The following is a 19,391-nucleotide window of genomic DNA, read 5'->3' as shown; positions in this document are numbered from 1 at the left end:
TGTGAATCTGCGAAAAAGAGCTTTATAGCTCATCGGATTCCTCCAGTAAAAACACACATTGTTATCGCGGCAACCGTTTAAAGTAACAAAACAACTGAGCAGACAATACGACTCCATTCCATATCTGTCCCTCCACATGAAACATGTTTTTTTACGCATCACATCAGACACACAGCTTTCGGGGAGTGCATACTGTATGCAATCAGCATTGGTTCAACACAAGCACACGACTGTGTTATGGACCCGTTTCGACGTTCAGTGTTTCATCAGCAGAGAGAGGCTCTAGATTTGAAGTTTTCGTGACTGCAAGGATTCATACTCTTAGTTTTTTTCGGTAAAGTCACGTAGGTAAATTTTTTTTATAAACTAAATCACGACGTTTCGGGCGCAACACAAGCGTCCTTCTTCGGGTGGGTACAACTTAGCGAAGGCACACCGCTTAAGCGCTTTAATTTAAATGTCGATTTTAAGCTTCCGTGACTGACCTGTTCTTCACCTGAGGACGGCTGCTTGTGTTGTGGCCGAAACATCGTGAGAATTGTATTTATTATGTTTTATTTTTATTATTTCCCTTCTACGTGACTTTACCGAAAAAACCAAGAAGATGCTTTAATTTATTTTAATTTCCTACCTACGTGACTTTACCGAAAAAAAAGTATAGAGCCAGGCTCGCTTGAACCCAATGCTAGTGAGCTTGCCAGATGTGTATAGACAAGGCAGTGGCGTAGTAACGACATCATGAGATCAGGGGTGGCTGCGGCAGTCGGTGACATTAGTGCCCCATTATTTGATTCGTCTCGCACGGTCGCACCTACAGACTACTCTACATCGCTGCTCCTCTTCCCCAACCACTTAATCACGCACACGGTCTCGAACATTTGACGCTGTAGGGGCACTCGGTTTTAAATAAGATTTTTTTTCTGGTGCTTGTCAATGGGGGGGCCTAACTCGTCGCTTTGGCCACCAGGTGGAGGGGAGGGGTGGGTGGTGGGGGGGGGTTGCAAGGCACCCACTGCCCCCCCACGTGAGTCACGATGCTGAGATTCGGGTCCGCGTGGCTCGTGATGACTTTCGGAGTCATCTCGCCCCCTGCCTGCGCGCGTTCCTCGTGAAGCGCTACTGCCGCGCGGTGGCTGTGTGCGGTATTGCGCGGTGAACGTGGTCTATCTACTGCTGGAGGGTTGGGGGTTTTAATGTTATAATTCATAGTCTTCCTGCTTAACAAAAAACTAGTTTTTTGAACGTTTACATTTCTCTCGTGAATTGTCAATTAGATTTTTTAAAAACGTTGAGCATTAAAAAAAAGTATTCGTTCCAATGTTTTGTCTTGTATTCTTAGGTTTTTTCGGTAAAGTCACGGAGGTAAAAATTTTAAATTAATAAAAGTAAAATAAAAAATCACGACGTTGTGTTGCCTCCGAAACGTCGTGATTTTTTTATTTCATTTTTATTTTACTTTTATTAATTAAATTTTTTTACCTACGTGACTTTACCGAAAAAACCTAAGACTATGAATCCTTGCAGTCACGAAAGCTTCAAATCTAGAAGTTTTGTCTTGTGACATGTGCTACGAAGAAGGGCCATTGCCCGGAACGTCGCCTATTATATATATTTTTTATTTTTAAGACCACACAGTGATATTGACAAACGCGTTCAGTTGCGTTTTCGTTGTTAAAAGTGCTTGTTCGCCGCTACCAATGCAGCGCCAATAAATAATTTGTTTAATTTCACTGAACGTCGATGTCTTCATTAAAGCCGTTGGTGGCGGTTCGATAGATCGACGTTTTTATTTCAATGTCCCCATCCCTCCTCTCCCGGCTGCCATGGCAACGAGAGTGTGGCTCCAGTGGTACCTCGCCGGGCTGCGAGTCATAGGGAGGTGGGTTCCAAATCCAACTATACTCTTTGTTTATTTAGGTAAAGCTATCTCTGGTGTGGACCAATCAGTTTCAAAGACAATGCATAAATGATCAGAGTATTGTTTTTTGTTTGCATTTCACTGCAAGTATTGTGGTTAATGTAAGCATGATTCCTTGCAAAAGGTGTCAGTTTTGTTGCCAGAAAAAAGGGGAAAAACCCTATTAGTATAATTTGGTACTGGCAAAGGAGGTCCCATGATGTTTGTTGTTGTTATTAAACAGGTCCCTGCGGGGTGGGCTGGTAGGAACGAATAACCAAAGAATATAAACATAATGTATTATTACACTTGTTTAGCCAGGAAAGCGTCACTGAGTCTAAAGGTTTTTGTAGGGTCCTGCCAAGTGTTTGCAGTAGGGGGCGATGTTGCTACACGGACGGACGGACGGACGATATAATCTATTGTAGGCTGGTTCACTTCGTTCCTACCAGTAATATGCCACCGCAGATCCATGGCGAAGTGCAATCACGACAGCCGCCTCAAGGCCCGTGGGAGCTGTGGTGGTGCAGCGCGCTGAGCGAGAGACCGGCCACGTGGAGTGAGCCTGGGTTCGAATCCCACCCACGAACAAAAACCGTGGAGAAACACGGCACATCGACGCCGGACTTCAAACAGAGAGGCGCGTGATTCACTTACGGATAAAGTGCGTACGTGGGATTTGTTAACGTGTGTCTCTGTACCAATGACAGGTGCTGTGGTGTGTGCAGGAGGGGGATGGAGAGGACTGTGCCTGGGAGGAGGATGTAACCTGGAAGAAGATGGGGAAGCGGAGAGAAGCAGATGGGGGGGAAAGAAAGTGAAAAAATTTCTTGGAACTAAAAAACTTTTTTCTTCTTGGTTCTTTCGGTAAAGTCACGTAGGTGTTCATTCAGACGCTGTCTTTCTGACAGACCTGTTCTTCACCTGAGGACGGCTGCTTGCGTTGTGGCCGAAACGTCGTGAGAATTATTTTATTATGTTTTATTTTTATTATTTTATTACTTCCCTTCTATGTGACTTTACCGAAAGAACCAAGAAGATGAATCCCTGCAGTCACGAAAGCTTTAAATCGAGCTAAAAAACCTTTGTCCACTAGGGGGCGCTGTTCTGCCACTAGGTGGCGCTGTTCCATTACATTTTACCTTACAAACGCTCCTTTTCAAGCATATATAGCGATTTCCGCTGGATTCCCGACACATTTAAGCCGTCAGCGAGATGTCATGCAAATGTCAACATGAAACGAAGCGCCGAAACATAAATTGCACACTGAGAATGGCGAATTGGAGAATTTCCTCGCTTAGGGGCGCTAATATCAAGTTCAAACTGCTCATTTGGACGATTAAAATTTAACAGAAATTTACAAAAAAATAAAACGTACATTTACGAAATAAAAATGCCTCAGTGCTTAGATTCACTTTCATTTCACGTAAAACGTATGGCTTACACCTCTAACATGTTGGATAATCGATCTATTTTCTTTAAAATCATCGCTTTAAAGGCAAAATGTCGTCAGACTGCAGCAGCACACCAAGGACAAACTCAATGAAAGTGAATCTTGACTTAAAGCTTTCGTGACTGCAGGAATTCATACTCTGTTGGTTTTTTCGGTGAAAGACCATTGCTTGTGTTGCGATCGAAACGTCGTGATTTTTTAAAATATTTTATTATTTTTCTATCTACGTGACTTTACCTAAAGACCCAAAGAGTATCAATGGAAGTGGCTTCATCACCGTGTGGAAATGTAAATGCACGTTCATTCACACCCTACAGGACTCGTGACGGGGCAGCAGGTACATCGCTCGGTTGACGGATGACCACGAGACTTGAAGCAACATAGAACACAGGTCACGCTCACCTCACGGTTCCCGGCTCCAGGTGCGGGATTTCCAGGTGGCCCGTGACCCCGGGATGCTCAGGTGAAGGTCCCCGGATTTCCCCGGTGGACCCAGGTGTGCCCGGCAGCCCCTCAACTCCATCATCCTGACCCACCCCTACTGGACACCTGTGAAAAAGAGCTTCATAGCTCATCGGATTTCTCCAGGATAAATAAATACTCCGATTCTGATCTTCTCCGCAGTGAAGGAGTGGTCCGGGCAGACCCCCAAACTCCCTAGTCGCGTCTTGGCCTCCACTGAGCATCTGAAGCAACCACCTGGACTCGGAACTCAGGTGGCGAATTCTACCCAGAGTCCAACCGGGTGTGTATGGAGGCGTTAAAGTTGCGTGTCGACTCAGCCTCAAATGAGTACCTTGTACGATCTGTAAACATCGTCACTGGTGAGACAAAGGCGGCCGGGCGTGGTGCTGGCCAACCACCCCCTCGTGTACCGTTCCGGCCTTCATAGGTACTATTCGCTAACAGCACTTGCCCCAAATGTCTGTTAAGGCTACACGGGGGGGGGTCTTTGTATTTGTAGGAATGTGTGTGAGTGGGGTCGTGTTTATGGAGTAGGAATGGCCAAACACATAGGTACGGTACACCGGTCACATCGATGTTCTGCTTTCGATACATCAATGTTTTGAAACCTGGACAAGACAAGACCGGGACACTCAGGATATCTCCGAGGCCACGTCTACCAAACGGTGATCGAACCCTGGGTCTCCCTTCAACCCGCGATGACCAGCATGGTGAAGTTTGGTCGAACAACACTCGTGACCGACATGGCGTGTGGAGGGGGGGGGACCTCAGCCAGCAGTGGATTGACCAAAGGACCGTCAGGCTGTGATGATCATCACATGGGCGAGCATCGATTCCCTCTCCTCCAGGAATCGAGTCTTTGCTGCCTCTCAAACATTGAACACATTCGAGCATCTTCTTGGTTCTTTCGGTAAAGTCACGTAGAAGGGAAGTAATAAAATAATACAAATTAAACATAATAAATAATTCTCACGTTTCGGCCACAACGCAAGCAGCCGTCCTCAGGTGGAGAACAGGTCCGTCAAGTGTTTTATTTTATTACTTCCCTTCTACGTGACTTTACCGAAAGAACCAAGAAGATGAATCCCTGCAGTCACGAAAGCTTTAAATCGAAACATTCGAGCAGTTCACCAGCACTGCTCGAAGAAAGAATGCCCCTGGGCTGATGAGACAACTGAATGTTTAACAAAAAAATCAACAAACGCGGCTGAAATAATTCACTGCTGGAAGAAGGCCGTGGTTGCCGATGTGATGTGAGAGGGTAAAAAAAAACGTTATTTATTTATGCGACGGAGGAGGAGGCGCGGAGGGGGCAGATATGGGAAAGAGGCTGCGTATTGTCTGATTATTTCTATCCCATTCAACCCCCGATTCCTTTTGGAGACTTGGAATCCAGTCATATGCTAATGCGCTTCGGCCAGGCATGACTTCACTCTGTACACAGCTCTTTCACAATGCACAATGGGTCAAGCACACACATAACTCTTTCCACCTCAATGCAGCCTCCCCCCCTCCACCACCACGCCCCCCAATTCAAATTTTCATCATGTTACTTTTATTTATTCCAGGGCACACATACGGGTGTCGACATTTTGACTTACACGGTGGTGGTGATGGTGGTGGTGTAGTTTAGGGCAACAAAATCCATTGCTGTGTTCGGCTACACGGCCATTCACCGAGCCGTGTTGGTGAAGTGTGGTCAGATATACCGCATTCCACGATGACGGGAGGACGGACATCATCTAACAGTGGATTGGCACTAGGCCTGTAGCGTCTGCACAAGAGTCCTCTTTGATTTTCAAGTTCCGACAATAACAAAACTGTTGCATGTCAAATCAGAACATTTCAACTTAAAAAAAAGTCAAATTTTTTTCAGGGTCCCACAGTTTCAAGTGCGAACTTCTCGTCAGCCAGCCTCTCTGCCACATCTCTGTTTTCTGAAGGGTCATTGCCTGAAACGTCAACCTATTATATATATATTTTAAATAAGATTTTACTAGGTAATGCCAGTGATGGCTGGCGAGTATCATTGACTCGTCTCCAGCGTCTGGTTTGTTGCTCCGTCTCGATGCAGGGCAAATGCAATCGGCCCAAGTTCGCAATGCGTGCAGAGAATTCGCAACGACAATCATCTGCGTTTATTGATGCGTTACAATCATAAATTTGACGCGCAAATCAATTTACGTTAATTAATTAACCATTACACGCCTTCACAAAAGCCCCAAAGAGTTGGAGAGTATTTTTCAGCAGTCCCGATTGCAATGTTTGGCCAATTACTTTAAAAATGTTTTTGAAAGTGCAGTATCATTACTGGCGTGAAAAGAAAAAAAAAGTGAATGGAGAAAACCCACACGTACAATGGGCAGAACCACCTACTTGCTGTACTCCAACAAAAATCACGATTCATCATCAGCCGATGATCTATCCCAGGCGTTGGCAACATGCGGCTCATCAAAAGAACGCATTCGTGACGTCACTTACCAAGGGCCTCACCACGTGACCTCGTGTTCACCACGCAGTGCATCGTGGGCTCTTGAAATATTGAGTTGTTTTTTTTAACACTACCGACTTCGACACGAAAAATGTTTCTTGTAATTTTTTTTTGGTTTGCCGAGCGAACTTTATTGCTCCATCTCCACAAATGGAACGTTCCTCGCGACGTTTCGAGCCCCCCACCTCTCGTCTGTCTCTCGGTGCAACTCCGAGCGTGCACCGACCTCTCCATGCTCCGGCAACATTGCAATAATAATAATAAACACATTGTCCTGCGGAGGGATCTGGTAGGAACGTTGGGTTGCTCGGTCAATGGCCAGGGTCAACGGCGGCGTGGTGTATTCCGCAAATATGCCCGACTGTGAAGGCGGGCACAAGCCGGCGTGAGTAGGTTAAACGTTGAGTTTTATAAGGGCACCACGAGGTGACCAGCCCCTCCCCACCCAGCCCTTCCCATCCCAGCACCTCCCTGCACGACGGACGGACACAATAATCCCCTGTGGGCTGGTGTAACCTCCCCAAGCCTCCCCACCCAGCCCCTCCCCACCCAGCCCCTCCCTGCACGACGGACGGACACAATAATCCCCTGTGGGCTGGTGTAACCAGGAGGTCCCTACCAGTATAATAGTCTGCACTGCCATAACGCTGCGCGTTTTCATAACGCGAATTGGACAGAACGCGATGAATGTATTCGGGAAGACATTTTTTTTATATAACGCGGATGCGAATCGGATATAACGCGATCGAGTGAACAGAACCACGTGGCGCGAGTGGGAATAAGCGGCAGAAACGGCTGCCTCGCAAGGCGGGATGCTGCTGGATGATTGTGGATGCTACCCACGAGCCTCAGCCTTTGTTCAGCCTGCGTACGCATCTCACGTGTTATCGCGTACTGTGCTCTACCCGACATTATTCATTTGCAACGCGATTTTTCCACAACGCGGTGTTCTTCAGGAACGCAACTACCGCGCCGGAGGAGAACAGACTGTAACAAGAATGAACAATAAGCCAACGCGCGTGCTGTCGCCGCGTTAGACAACAGCTGACAATGCTCGGGCCCGACAGCCAATCTGCGGCTGGGACGAGTAAAGCTGGGGTTTGAGGGTCACGTTGGTCAGAGGTCAAATGCCACGACTGACCCCGTGCCATTGTGGAAGCCCAGACACTCGGCCGCGAGAGCCGGTGCACAAACAGAAGGCGTCTAGACTGGGAGCTCTTCGAGGATTCGTTGAGACAGCGACACCCCCAACCCCCACCCCGCATTGTACGCACAGCGGTTAAGAGCACAGCACTGTGAACCCGAAGGCCCTCGTTTGATTCCCATTCATGGCTTGACATTCGTGGAGAGTGATACCTCAACCGGTCCTGGGCCATCTCTTCACAAACTCCACGCTTACCAGTGATGAAATGTGGTAAATCAATCGGCCCCCGCCCACCCCCCACCCACCTATGACCGACACAAGCAGTGTGAAGCCTTCATCCGGGCAGCGAATTAATAAAAAGTTGGCAATACTTTGATGTGTTGTGGCCTGGCTCAGATGCCGCTCGACCCTCTCATACAATTTCAATTAATACAGCCTCTGCATGAAACTGCATCTGAAGACACTGTACATCGTGTAGAAATGTGTCGCAACCAAATACTTTGAACGCGTGACGTTGATTCTACATTGCGGAGGGAAAAACTGGAGGCCCCGGAGAAAAATCCACGCGACCACGAGGAGAGAGAGAGACACGTAAACTCCAAATACAGGGTGCTTTAAAAAACGTTAACACTTTTTGAGGGAATATCGTTTTTAATGGAAAAAGAACGGATAATACACTGTAATATGATAACAAATGTAATGTTAATAGCTTTAGAAAGTCAAAGAGTCTCCACTTTCTCGAGCCATCATTGTCAACACGTGCCTGGAATCTTCTCCAGGTGATCTCCAGAGCCCGAAGGCACCACATATCTCGTGGTATCGTTCCAAATTCTCCGAAGTGTTAAACATTTGTTTTGAAGCACCCTGAATATACGCATACGGGTACGCAGGCAGGGCGGGTGGCGGTGGGGTGGGTGCTAATAGTCAGAGAAAGGGAAACACAGGAGAGAGGAGAGAGAGGGAAACGCTGCAGCACAGCCTGGGACCAAGCAAACCAGACCCCGACACCACCACTGCGACAAAAACGATGAGCCCCAGGGGCATCCAGGGCAAGACCAAACGAGTCCCTAAGCATCCAGAGACACTGGGACCCATTCACTCATAAGCCCTGAGGGCAGCACGATGAGTTTCAAGGCAACCTCCCCCCGGGACATTAGACAACGTTCTCGACAGAAATATGAATATACAACTGTGAGTGGGTCAGACTCAAAGCTACGCACAGATGGGTGCACACAAAAAGCCTCGCTGTACTGCCACCTCCTGGCCACCTCGCAACCGAGGGGATTTGAAGCGGTAACTCCCAAAGAGAGCGAAATCAGGTAATTATTGATTTCCGTCGGATTTTTTCACTTTTAACGGAACGTGGTTGAGAAGCAGACTTTACAGAACTACTTTCAACATCGCTCCGAGTGACTTCATCCACACACACTAGAGGAGTCAACACATTCCCATGCACTCTGCTGCAGAGGAAAAATGTTCATCACACATCAAAAGCCAACGTTTGATTCCGAGAGAAGCAATTTTTTTGCTCCCAAAATAAATTGCAAAAAAAACAAATGTGTAACGCGACCGTTTGGCGTGCGGTCATTGGTGACCGTGCTGCGACCATCGACTCTCTCCACTTGGCAGGACCCTCCTGGAATAAAAAAAGGCATGTGACTTGGTGGGTAAACAAGTGGGCGTAAAAACAACAAGTATAACCCGTAAAAACAAAGTTTTTCACTCTAAATCCTTTATATGCGTGGCGGCTAGAGTCCTCTCGTCCTCTGGCTTGAGATGGCTGCCACCTATGGGTCAGATGATTGTCTGCCAGTATAAAGCAATTGGTAATTAAATATTTAATTTGTTTTCCCTAAACAGTGTAAAATTTTGGAAAAAAAATTTCACGAACATTAATTGTCTCGCACAACGAGTCTGTGTGCAAAATGTCAGCTCGATTGGATCACGGGAAGTGGGTTAAAAAACGACCGAAAGATTTGCACGGTCGTAAGCAAGCAAGCAAGCAAGCACGCAAGCAAGCGAACTTAATATAAAGGATTTAAAAATGATCCGACTCCGCGCCTATGACCGCCGAACTACCCAGCAGCCACCTCGCGTGGAAAAAAAACAAATTCAAAGCGACGATCTTTCTCGGTGTGCGAACGCCGAGCGACCGTGCTGACCGAAACTCACCGCCGCTATCCACATTAGAGACCCCCCCCCCACGCTCATGTCACGGTCGAGTAGCCGCCGACACCCGGATTCAAATCCAGGATCTCAACATCCACAACAAAAAAAAAATTTGGGTTAGATCGCGTAAATATAAACGTGCGTCGTTAAAGCCGCCCACCACCCGAAACAGCCAATTAGTAAGGTTTGTCACGTAAACAGAACGCGGCAATTCGTTACCACTTCAGCACACCGGTTGGGTTGTGTGTTGGAGAGTAAACTCACGGCATTTACAATTCGAGTCCTGTGACGTTTCGCCGGTGGTTACAACCAGCTTCATCAGGCGACCCCCCCCCCCTCCCTGACCACCTCACAGGGCATCAACAACAACATCAACAACCAAACAGTTGACGTAGTAAACGTAACGAGGGGTAAACGGTGTGACGGATGTTTGTTTTTTTCCCCTTAAATCCTCAGCAGGTTCACATGGTGCTCTCGAGGGTGCGGTAGCTGTCCTTGCTCTTGAGCTCCAGGAAGTGTTTGGGTCTCCGCGTGCGGGGCCCCGCCGCCGGGAGGTACGTGACTTGCACGGCTGCGGCGGCGTCGGAAGTGTTGGAGGCCGCCGCCGCTGCCGTGGCGGACGAGGACGACGAGGGGACGTTGGCGGTGCACGTCGACGACGACGGAGACGTCGGGGAAGCGGGCGACGAGGTGGAGTTGCCCGCGGCTCTCCGCGGGCCGGAGGTGCCGTGACGCCCGTCCGAGGGAGGCGAGTTGGTGTCGCCGCTGGTTGACGAGCCGCCGCCGCCGCCACCGCCGGGGAAACCGAGTTCGCGAGCAGCTGCCCGGTGCTGCTGCTGCTGAGCGATGGCCTGCGACTGCACGCTGCAGGGGTTTCGGCAACACAGAGTAGCGGCCGTAGTCCAGAGGTCGCAAACGGGTTTTGATTCCTTACCCGTACCCGGCCACACCAGGGTCGCAAACGGGTACCCGATACCCGTACCCTACCCATACCCGGCCGGGTACGGGTAGGGTACGGGTATCGGGTACCTGATTGCGACCTCTGGGATGAAGCCATGTTGCAGGCGCGGGTGGGTTGATTCTAGGAACTTTAATTGTGAGAAGAGACAAGACGTTGGGAAATGAGTGACAAACAGTTACTCACCAGTGACTCACGGTCTACCCGTACCCAGCCGCACCAGGGTCGCAAACGGGTACGGGTAGCCGGGTAACCGGTTGCGACCTCTGCCGTAGTCAGCTGGGCGCAGCGGTGGTGAGATGTTAACTCCATCGCCTGGTGTGCAGGACGTCGTGGGTTCGACCCGGACCCTGACGCCTGCCGTATATTTGGGAGTTTGCGTGTCTCTCTCTCCCTGTGGTCGTGCGGATTTTCTCCGGGTCCTCCGGTTATTCCCTCCACATTTAAGATCGACATCAGGCGTTCAGAATATTTGGCTGCTATAAATGTCCGTATGATAAGCCACTTCGTTGAGCTATCAATTAGCGGCTAGGTGGCTTCTGAAAAATATCTATATAGCTCAGTGGGCCTTATCTGGTGAAATAAAAATCAGTTTAGTTTTTAGTTTAGTTTGTTCGCTGTTGAATGGAGGCCACGCCCGAAGCCGTCCCCTTCCGATGGCGTTGCCGGCCGACACAACATACGCCGAAAATTATGTACTGCTGCCCCTGCTTGGCCCTGAGCTCGACCAAGATGTATCATGAGGCCAGCGTATCACGGGCTTGTGTCTGGCTCGGCTCGGCAAATAGTCAGTGGGAAAGCACCCATACCCGTGCTGGCTTGGCTAGGAGAATACAAGACGTTAAAAGTTACACATTCATTGAAATATTATTGCATTGTATATTTTTTCACCCGCTTGCTTACCCATTCATGAGCTCATTCAGGAGATCCATGTACTTCTCAAATTCCACCTCTCCAAACTCCTGGGATGGACAATCAGGACACGGATGTTACATTAATCACAGGACGTTCCTTCCAGCCATTCCGATCTGAGTACCGTCTAATTGTAAATCCGGTACAGGAGTTCCTTAAACACACAACCAGAGCTGGACTTTGCAGGATTGAAAGACAAACCAAATTTAATATTACGAATTAGCCAGGTGCGGTGACACACACCGACGAAACGGAACCGTGAAGGCAAAGGTTGGTGGATTACGAAGATTTGTGAAAAACTCCAAACCCACTGCACTGCGAAGTTGCCAGGAGAAACCATTTTTTAAATCCTTTATATTAAGTTTGCTTGCTTGCTTGCTTACGACCGTGCAAATCTTTCGGTCGTTTTTTAACCCACTTCCCGTGATCCAATCGAGCTGACATTTTGCACACAGACTCGTTGTGCGAGACAATTAATTTTCGTGAAAATTTTTTTCCTAAATTTTACACTGTTTAGGGAAAAAAATTAAATATTTAATTACCAATTGTTTAATACTGGCAGACAATCATCTGACCCATAGGTGGCAGCCATCTCAAGCCAGAGGACGAGAGGACTCTAGCCGCCACGCATATAAAGGATTTATAGTGAAAAACTTTGTTTTTACGGGTTATACTTATTTTTTACCAGGTAAGGTCCACCAAGCTATGTAGCTACTTTTCAGAAGCGACAAATCATAGCTCAACGAAGTGGCTTATCATCTTGTGGAAATTGATAGCAGCCAAATACTCTAAACCACCATTGGAACCTCATTTGCCAGTAAAAAATATGAAAAAAAGTTTTTACCCTTCTATCTGGCAACAAAACTGACACCTTTTTTACAAGGAGTCATGTTTGCATAGACCACAATACCTGCAGTCATAATGCAAACCAAAAACATAACTCTGATAATGTATGCACTGTCCTTGTAAGTTGATTGGTCCACAACTGCGTCATCTGGTCCAACCCATGTGAGACTAGGCTCTAAGGAAAGCTGTCTCGGGTGTGGACCAATCAACTTCAAGGACAGTGCACAATATCAGAGTTATGTTTTTTGTTTGCATTATGACTGCAGGTATTGTGGTCTATGCAAAAATGACTCCTTGTAAAAAAGTGTCAGTTTTGTTGCCAGATAGAAGGGTAAAAAACCAATTATCATACTCTAAACCAGTGGTTGTCAACCTTTACTGCAGCCGACCACCACTCGCAGAGTGACTGATGCGAGATGCAACTCTGCTTCTCAGAAAGGGCATCTCGCACCCCCAGGGAGTGAGCACACCCCACGCTAAGAACCAAAGCTCTAAACGAATGATTGAAATGTGGAGGAAAAAACCGGAGGACCCGGAGAAAAAAACCACGCGACCACGGGGAGGCGTCCGGGTTGGGTTCGAACCCCCGACCTCCTGTATACCAGGCGAGGTAGGTAACATCTCACCATCACGGCACCCCTAAGTGGGTTAGTCAACCCGTCTTAGGGTGAGCAAAGAGGCCCCCCCCCACCCACTCCCACCACGCCACCCTCTACTCGCCTGCGTGCCGTAGCGGGCGTGATCGTAGGCGTCTGCGAACGCGTGCACGGTGCTGTCGCACACGGTCAGCTCCCCCGGGTGAGTCCTCAGCAGGTCGAGGAGGTGGACCCGGAGGTTGCGCGCGTGGCAGCGCATCAGCGGCTCCAGCTCCTGCAGCCGCTCGTCTGTGCCAACCCCAACGTTGTTGTGTCAGGGGTTTAGGGCGCCGCGGTGGAGAGATGTTAACTACCTCAGCTGGTATACAGGAGGTCGGGTTCGATCCCTACCCTGATGCCTGCTGCTGTATATTTGGAGTTTGCGTGTCTCTCTCTCTCATCATCATCACGGTGGCTAGGAGATGTTGACTACCTCGCGTGGTATACAGGAGGTCGTGAGTTCGATGCCGACGCTGATGCCTGCTGTATATTCGGAGTTTGCGTGTTCTATCTCCCAGTGGTCGCCTGGATTTTTCCCCGGGCCCTCTGGTTTTTACCTCCACATTTAGAATCAACATCGCGCGTTTTTTCCACGCGATGATAAGCGACTTCGTTGAGCCATCGCTTGTGGCCAGGCCGCTTCTAAAAAAAATTCGTGTAGCTCAGTGGGTCTTACCTGGTAAAGTAAAAAATAGTTTCATTTAGAGAACAAGGCAGCTTAAGTCGAGGGGGTGGGAGGGGGGTTTCATGTCGAGTGATGAAGGTGGCCGGACGGGCGTAGTGCCGATGCCACTCCGCCCCTTCGTGCACCGCGCTAGCTCACAGCTCTTGCCCCAACAGTCTGTTAAAGGCTATACAGGCGATCTTTGTCTTTGTGTGTGTGTACGATGGTGGGGAGCGGTGGTGTAGCGGTTTAGCCGCGCTACGAGCCCGGCGACCCAGGTTCGATTCCCGCTCACGGCCAACAACACCAGTGACAAATACCTGAACCGGTCCATGGGCCTCCCCTAGATCGACTGGGCCTCAAATTAGTACCTGGTGCGGTGTGTAAACATCGCCACTAAGGAGACAAAGGCAGCCGGGCATGGTGCTGGCCACCCACCCGCTCGTGTGCCGTGTCGGCCTTCATAAGCGCTCGCTAACAGCACTTGCCCCAACAGTCTGTTAAGGCTATACGGGGGATCTTTGTCTTTGGTGGAACCCAGAATGTTCGACTCACACCTCAGACAACGCAGCACATGTTCAACTCACCCAGCTGATCAACAGCATCAAGCGCTTTCATTCTGTACAAGTAGTTAAATCCACCTGCAACACAACCCACAGACACACCGTCAACAGGTCGTGATCCATCCACTGTTGTGGATGTAGTAGTCCTCCCCACCCTCCCGCACCAAGTTGCTCCTATTTTTCCACGTGATAAGCCACTTCACTGAGCTATCATTTGTGGCCAGGTCGCTTCTAAAAAAACTAATAGCTCAGTGGGCTTCACCTGGTAAGATAAAAGATTGTTTAGATTTATTAGTATTATTTTTTTCAGTGATGTGTTTACCTTTCCTATACTTTACACTGCTACTGTGTTTTTGTACTGTTTGTTGTTGTAACGATCTGACCCCGTGCCCCTGACTGGACATCTGTGAAATAGAGCTTCGAAGCTCATCAAATTCCTCCAATATAAACAAAGATCCTGATTCTGTCTCGCTTGGCTCTCGCAGCGATCCACTGTCCGCACGAACAAGCCCCGAGTCCTTCGCTCTCTCCCCGAGTCCTTCGCTCTCTCCCCGAGTCCTTCGCTCTCTCCCCGATTCCTTCGCTCTCTCCCCGAGTCCTTCGCTCTCTCCCCGAGTCCTTCGCTCTCTCCCCGATTCCTTCGCTCTCTCCCCGATTCCTTCGCTCTCTCCCCGATTCCTTCGCTCTCTCCCCGATTCCTTCGCTCTCTCCCCGATTCCTTCGCTCTCTCCCGAGTCCTCGCTCTCTCCCCGATTCCTTCGCTCTCTCCCCGATTCCTTCGCTCTCTCCCCGATTCCTTCGCTCTCTCCCGATTCCTTCGCTCTCTCCCCGATTCCTTCGCTCTCCCCGATTCCTCCTCTCCGATTCCTTCGCTCTCTCCCCGATTCCTTCGCTCTCTCCCGATTCCTTCGCTCTCTCCCGATTTCCTTCGCCTCTCTCCCCGATTCCTTCGCTCTCTCCCGAGTCCTTCGCTCTCTCCCCGGATTCCTTCGCTCTCTCCCGAGTCCTTCGCTCTCTCCCGAGTCCTTCGCTCTCTCCCCGATTCCTTCGGCTCTCTCCCCGAGTCCTTCGCTCTCTCCCCGATTTCCTTCGCTCTCTCCCCCGATTCCTTCGCTCTCTCCCCGATTCCTTCGCTCTCTCCCCGATTCCTTCGCTCTCTCCCCGATTCCTTCGCTCTCTCCCGATTCCTTCGCTCTCTCCCCGATTCCCTTCGCTCTCTCCCGATTCCTTCGCTCTCTCCCCGATTCCTTCGCTCTCTCCCCGATTCCTTCGCTCTCTCCCCGATTCCTTCGCTCTCTCCCCGATTCCTTCGCTCTCTCCCCGATTCCTTCGCTCTCTCCCCGATTCCTTCGCTCTCTCCCCGATTCCTTCGCTCTCTCCCCGATTCCTTCGCTCTCTCCCCGATTCCTTCGCTCTCTCCCCGATTCCTTCGCTCTCTCCCCGATTCCTTCGCTCTCTCCCCGATTCCTTCGCTCTCTCCCCGATTCCTTCGCTCTCTCCCCGATTCCTTCGCTCTCTCCCCGATTCCTTCGCTCTCTCCCCGATTCCTTCGCTCTCTCCCCGATTCCTTCGCTCTCTCACCGAGTCCTTCGCTCTCTCCCCGATCCTTCGCTCTCTCCCCGATGTCCTTCGCTCTCTCCCGAGTCCTTCGCTCTCTCCCCGATTCCTTCGCTCTCTCCCCGATTCCTTCGCTCTCTCCCCGAGTTCTTCGCTCTCTCCCCGATTCCTTCGCTCTCTCCCCGTTCCTCGCTCTCTCCCCGAGTCCTTCGCTCTCTCCCCGATTCCTTCGCTCTCTCCCCGATTCCTTCGCTCTCTCCCCGATTCCTTCGCTCTCTCCCCGATTCCTTCGCTCTTCTCTCCTCTCTCCGAGTCCTTCGCTTCCTCAGTCTTCTCCCGATTCCTTCGCTCTCTCCCCGAGTCCTTCGCTCTCTCCCCGATTCCTTCGCTCTCTCCCCGAGTCCTTACGCTCTCTCACTGATTCCTTCGCTCTCCTCCCCGATTCCTTCGCTCTCTCCCCGAGTCCTTCGCTCTCTCCCCGATTCCTTCGCTCTCTCCCCGAGTCCTTCGCTCTCTCCCCGATTCCTTCGCTCTCTCCCCGATTCCTTCGCTCTCTCCCCGATTCCTTCGCTCTCTCCTGAGTCCTTCGCTCTCTCCCGATTCCTTCGCTTCTCTCCCCGATCCTTCGCTCTCTCCCCGAGTCCTTCGCTCTCTCCCCGATTCCTTCGCTCTCTCCCCGATTCCTTCGCTCTCTCCCCGAGTCCTTCGCTCTCTCCCCGATTCCTTCGCTCTCTCCCCGATTCCTTCGCTCTCTCCCCGATTCCTTCGCTCTCTCCCCGATTCCTTCGCTCTCTCCCCGAGTCCTTCGCTCTCTCCCCGAGTCCTTCGCTCTCTCCCCGAGTCCTTCGCTCTCTCCCCGAGTCCTTCGCTCTCTCCCCGATTCCTTCGCTCTCTCCCCGATTCCTTCGCTCTCTCCCCGAGTCCTTCGCTCTCTCCCCGAGTCCTTCGCTCTCTCCCCGAGTTTTTCGCTCTCTCCCCGAGTCCACGATGGACGTCTTCTCTGGTGTTGTCCCCTCCGTTGGCTGCCACTTCGGTCGTCGAGTCTCCACAGGTGGTCCGTTCGAGCGGCGCGTCTCGCTCAAACCCATCGGGGAGGCCGCTAATATTAACGACGATGACATTTTCACGCGCCACATTTCGCAGACAAGTCAACAACTCAAGAGGCGCGGAGGCGAGCTCAGGGCCGCTCGAAAGCCTGACCCAAACGGAGAGAGAGGCCTTCAGATGTTCCTTGAAAGTTCACAGTGCATTTGATGTTACGGATGTGCAAAGGATACTCAAGTCGATAAACAAGAAGCCAACGTCACGCCCTACGGTTGGGGTAGGAACTCCTCCGCACCACAGGCGGTTGGGTGACCTTTCGCGGCTCGGCATCACGATCTGATTCAAGTGGCGTGTCGGTTTTTAGTTTGTATTCATCTCCTGCGTGTTATTCGATTACGTTGTGAGCGGGCTGGGCCAGGGTTTGGCAAAAGACGTTGCTCACTTTTCACTCGGGAAGCCGGAGAGCAGAGGCTCACCGCTAAAACAACGATTACTTATATTTAATGCACAAGTAACAAATATACTCTGAAGGAGAATTAAAATTTAAACAAATTCAAACATTGATGATTGTCAATGATTCTCATCATGTTATCTGGGACACTGTTCCAGTATCCAATCAAGCTATTATTTACAACACCGTTAGATCCAACTGATCTTCGAGGAGAGAATTTTTGCAATTTAAATCCAGTGCTTCAACACCATCTGTCTGGGTGCACAGTAAGATAGGTAAACTTTTCCTTTAAATGAATTTTTTTTCCAACAAATAAAATCTCGCGTATGAAGAAGAGGAAAGTGTTCCCTTTTCCTTACGTCTGCAAAGGAGATTTAGTTTAACTTGAAGAGATCAACAAGGTGCTTCCTGCAGTGAGGTACCTAGCGTCCGCAATATTATTTCCCTCCCTCGTCTCATTTGTAGGGTTTTGTTCATGGGATGAAGAGTCTGGCAACGGATATTTTTGATCGATTTTGCAGAGTTGGCGTGAATGCGCGCTCAATCAATCGATTGATCCCAGTTTATCACGCTCTAAATTAAGGCGGTTCTGGTTCCTGTACACTTTAGAGATCAGATTAGATTGAAAACTCGTTTCTTTAGAACTGCTTTTTGCGTTTAGTTTGTCATCCTTCCCCCGCACCTCCTATTAGCACGCTTGGCTACGTACGGTGCGAAATAAGTTCAACACACGTACCCACGTACAGTATTGTTCTTCTTCTTCTTGGTTCTTTCGGTAAAGTCACGTAGAAGGGAAATAATAAAATAATAAAACATAATAAAATACAATTCTCACGACGTTTCGGCCACAACGCAAGCAGCAGCCGTCCTCAGGTGAAGAACAGGTCTGTCGGAAAGACAACGTCTGTATTGTTCTTGTGGGCACTACATCCCAGAGGTTGCAAACGGGTTTTGATTCCTTACCCGTACCCATACCCGGCCGCACCAGGGTCGCAAACGGGTACCCGTACCCGGCCGTACCCGTACCCTACCCGTACCCGGCCGGGTACGGGTAGGGTACGGGTATCAGGTACCTGATTGCGACCTCTGGGATGAAGCAATGTTGCAGGCGCGGGTAGGTTGATTCTAGGAACTTGAATTGTGAGAAGAGACAAGACGTTGGGAAATGAGTGACAAACGGTTACTCACCAGTGACTCACGGTCTACCCGTACCCGGCCGCACCAGGGTCGCAAACGGGTACCCGTACCCCCGTACCCGGCCGGGTACGGGTAGCCGGGTATCGGGTAGGGTACGGGTATCGGGTACCCGGTTGCGACCTCTGCTACATCCGGCTGTGGGAATGCGCCGCAAGGGAAGCTTACGCACAATTTGGCCCGAGCTCCTGCAGCTGCTGGAGGCGAGGGTCGGACTCCGTCAGGAATTTGGGAGCCCACGAAAGCTCCTGGATACGACTCAGCCGCCTCTCGATCTCCTCCCTGAGATCCTGGAGACGCACAGAGACAAAGATCCCCACCCCCACCGCATAGTGATTACCACACTGCATTGGCCCTTCCGGTTTCTGAACGAATACATTACAAGGTTGCACTCATTACCGATCGCTCGCCACAAATGAACCACAATACCACGCCGATCTCGTCGAGGAGAATAAACCATCACGCGAACTCCGGTCATCCTCGCAGCGGCTTTTGGCTAACCATCGAACAAAGATGGTCACTGCATCGCGCGCTCCGGATGTGCTTCTGCAGCCGTTTGGAACGCCCTTCCTTCCGATATTAGGAAGCCATTGGAGCGATGTGCTTTTAAATGAAGATTGAAAACGTATTTCTTTCGAACCGCTTTTTTGTGTTTAGTTTGTTGTCCTTCCCCCGCACCTCCGATTGGCACGGTTGGCTTCATATGGTGCGAAAGAAGTTCAACATACATACACTGTTGGTGGGGCAAGTGCTGTTAGCGAGTAGTAGTACCAATGAAGGCCGGCACAGCACACGAGGGCAGTGGGTGGGTGGCCAGCACCACGACCGGCCTCCGTTTTCATCCCCGCACCAAGTACTCGTTTAAGACCGAGTCCAGCTAGGGGAGGCCCAGGACTGGTTTAGATATTGGTCGCGAGCGGGAATCTAATTCAGGACGCTGGGTTCGTA

General features: G+C 50.1%; 1 protein-coding gene and 1 long non-coding RNA gene across 3 annotated transcripts in view; one reads left to right on the top strand and one right to left on the bottom strand.

Moving 5' to 3' along the window:
* Positions 1 to 1,421: 1,421 nt before the first annotated feature.
* LOC133355160 (uncharacterized) lies at positions 1,422 to 10,178 on the top strand. 2 transcript variants are annotated; one of them, XR_009756665.1, is made up of 3 exons: positions 1,422 to 1,879; positions 2,366 to 4,095; positions 10,076 to 10,178. It is a non-coding gene; the product is annotated as an uncharacterized LOC133355160 (long non-coding RNA). The 2 variants fall into 2 exon arrangements; XR_009756664.1 differs by having other exon boundaries at positions 1,431 to 2,714; positions 3,668 to 4,095.
* Positions 5,939 to 19,391, bottom strand: part of C50H1orf43 (chromosome 50 C1orf43 homolog) — a 27,715-nt gene continuing 14,262 nt past the window's right edge. Inside the window, exons 3-7 of the mRNA XM_061572470.1 lie at positions 18,616 to 18,733; positions 14,222 to 14,275; positions 13,056 to 13,219; positions 11,481 to 11,539; positions 5,939 to 10,483 (exon numbers count right to left, since the gene is read on the bottom strand). Coding sequence (XP_061428454.1) covers positions 10,081 to 10,483; positions 11,481 to 11,539; positions 13,056 to 13,219; positions 14,222 to 14,275; positions 18,616 to 18,733 — 798 coding nt within the window. The 3' untranslated portion in view covers positions 5,939 to 10,080. The remainder of the gene's footprint in view (positions 10,484 to 11,480; positions 11,540 to 13,055; positions 13,220 to 14,221; positions 14,276 to 18,615; positions 18,734 to 19,391) is intronic.

The sequence above is a fragment of the Lethenteron reissneri genome, chromosome 50, assembly GCF_015708825.2.
Source record: "Lethenteron reissneri isolate LAM-NWPU_2019-01 chromosome 50, ASM1570882v1, whole genome shotgun sequence".
In the NCBI taxonomy this organism is placed as follows: Eukaryota; Metazoa; Chordata; class Hyperoartia; order Petromyzontiformes; family Petromyzontidae; genus Lethenteron; species Lethenteron reissneri.
This window is presented reverse-complemented; position numbering and strand designations above follow the sequence as displayed.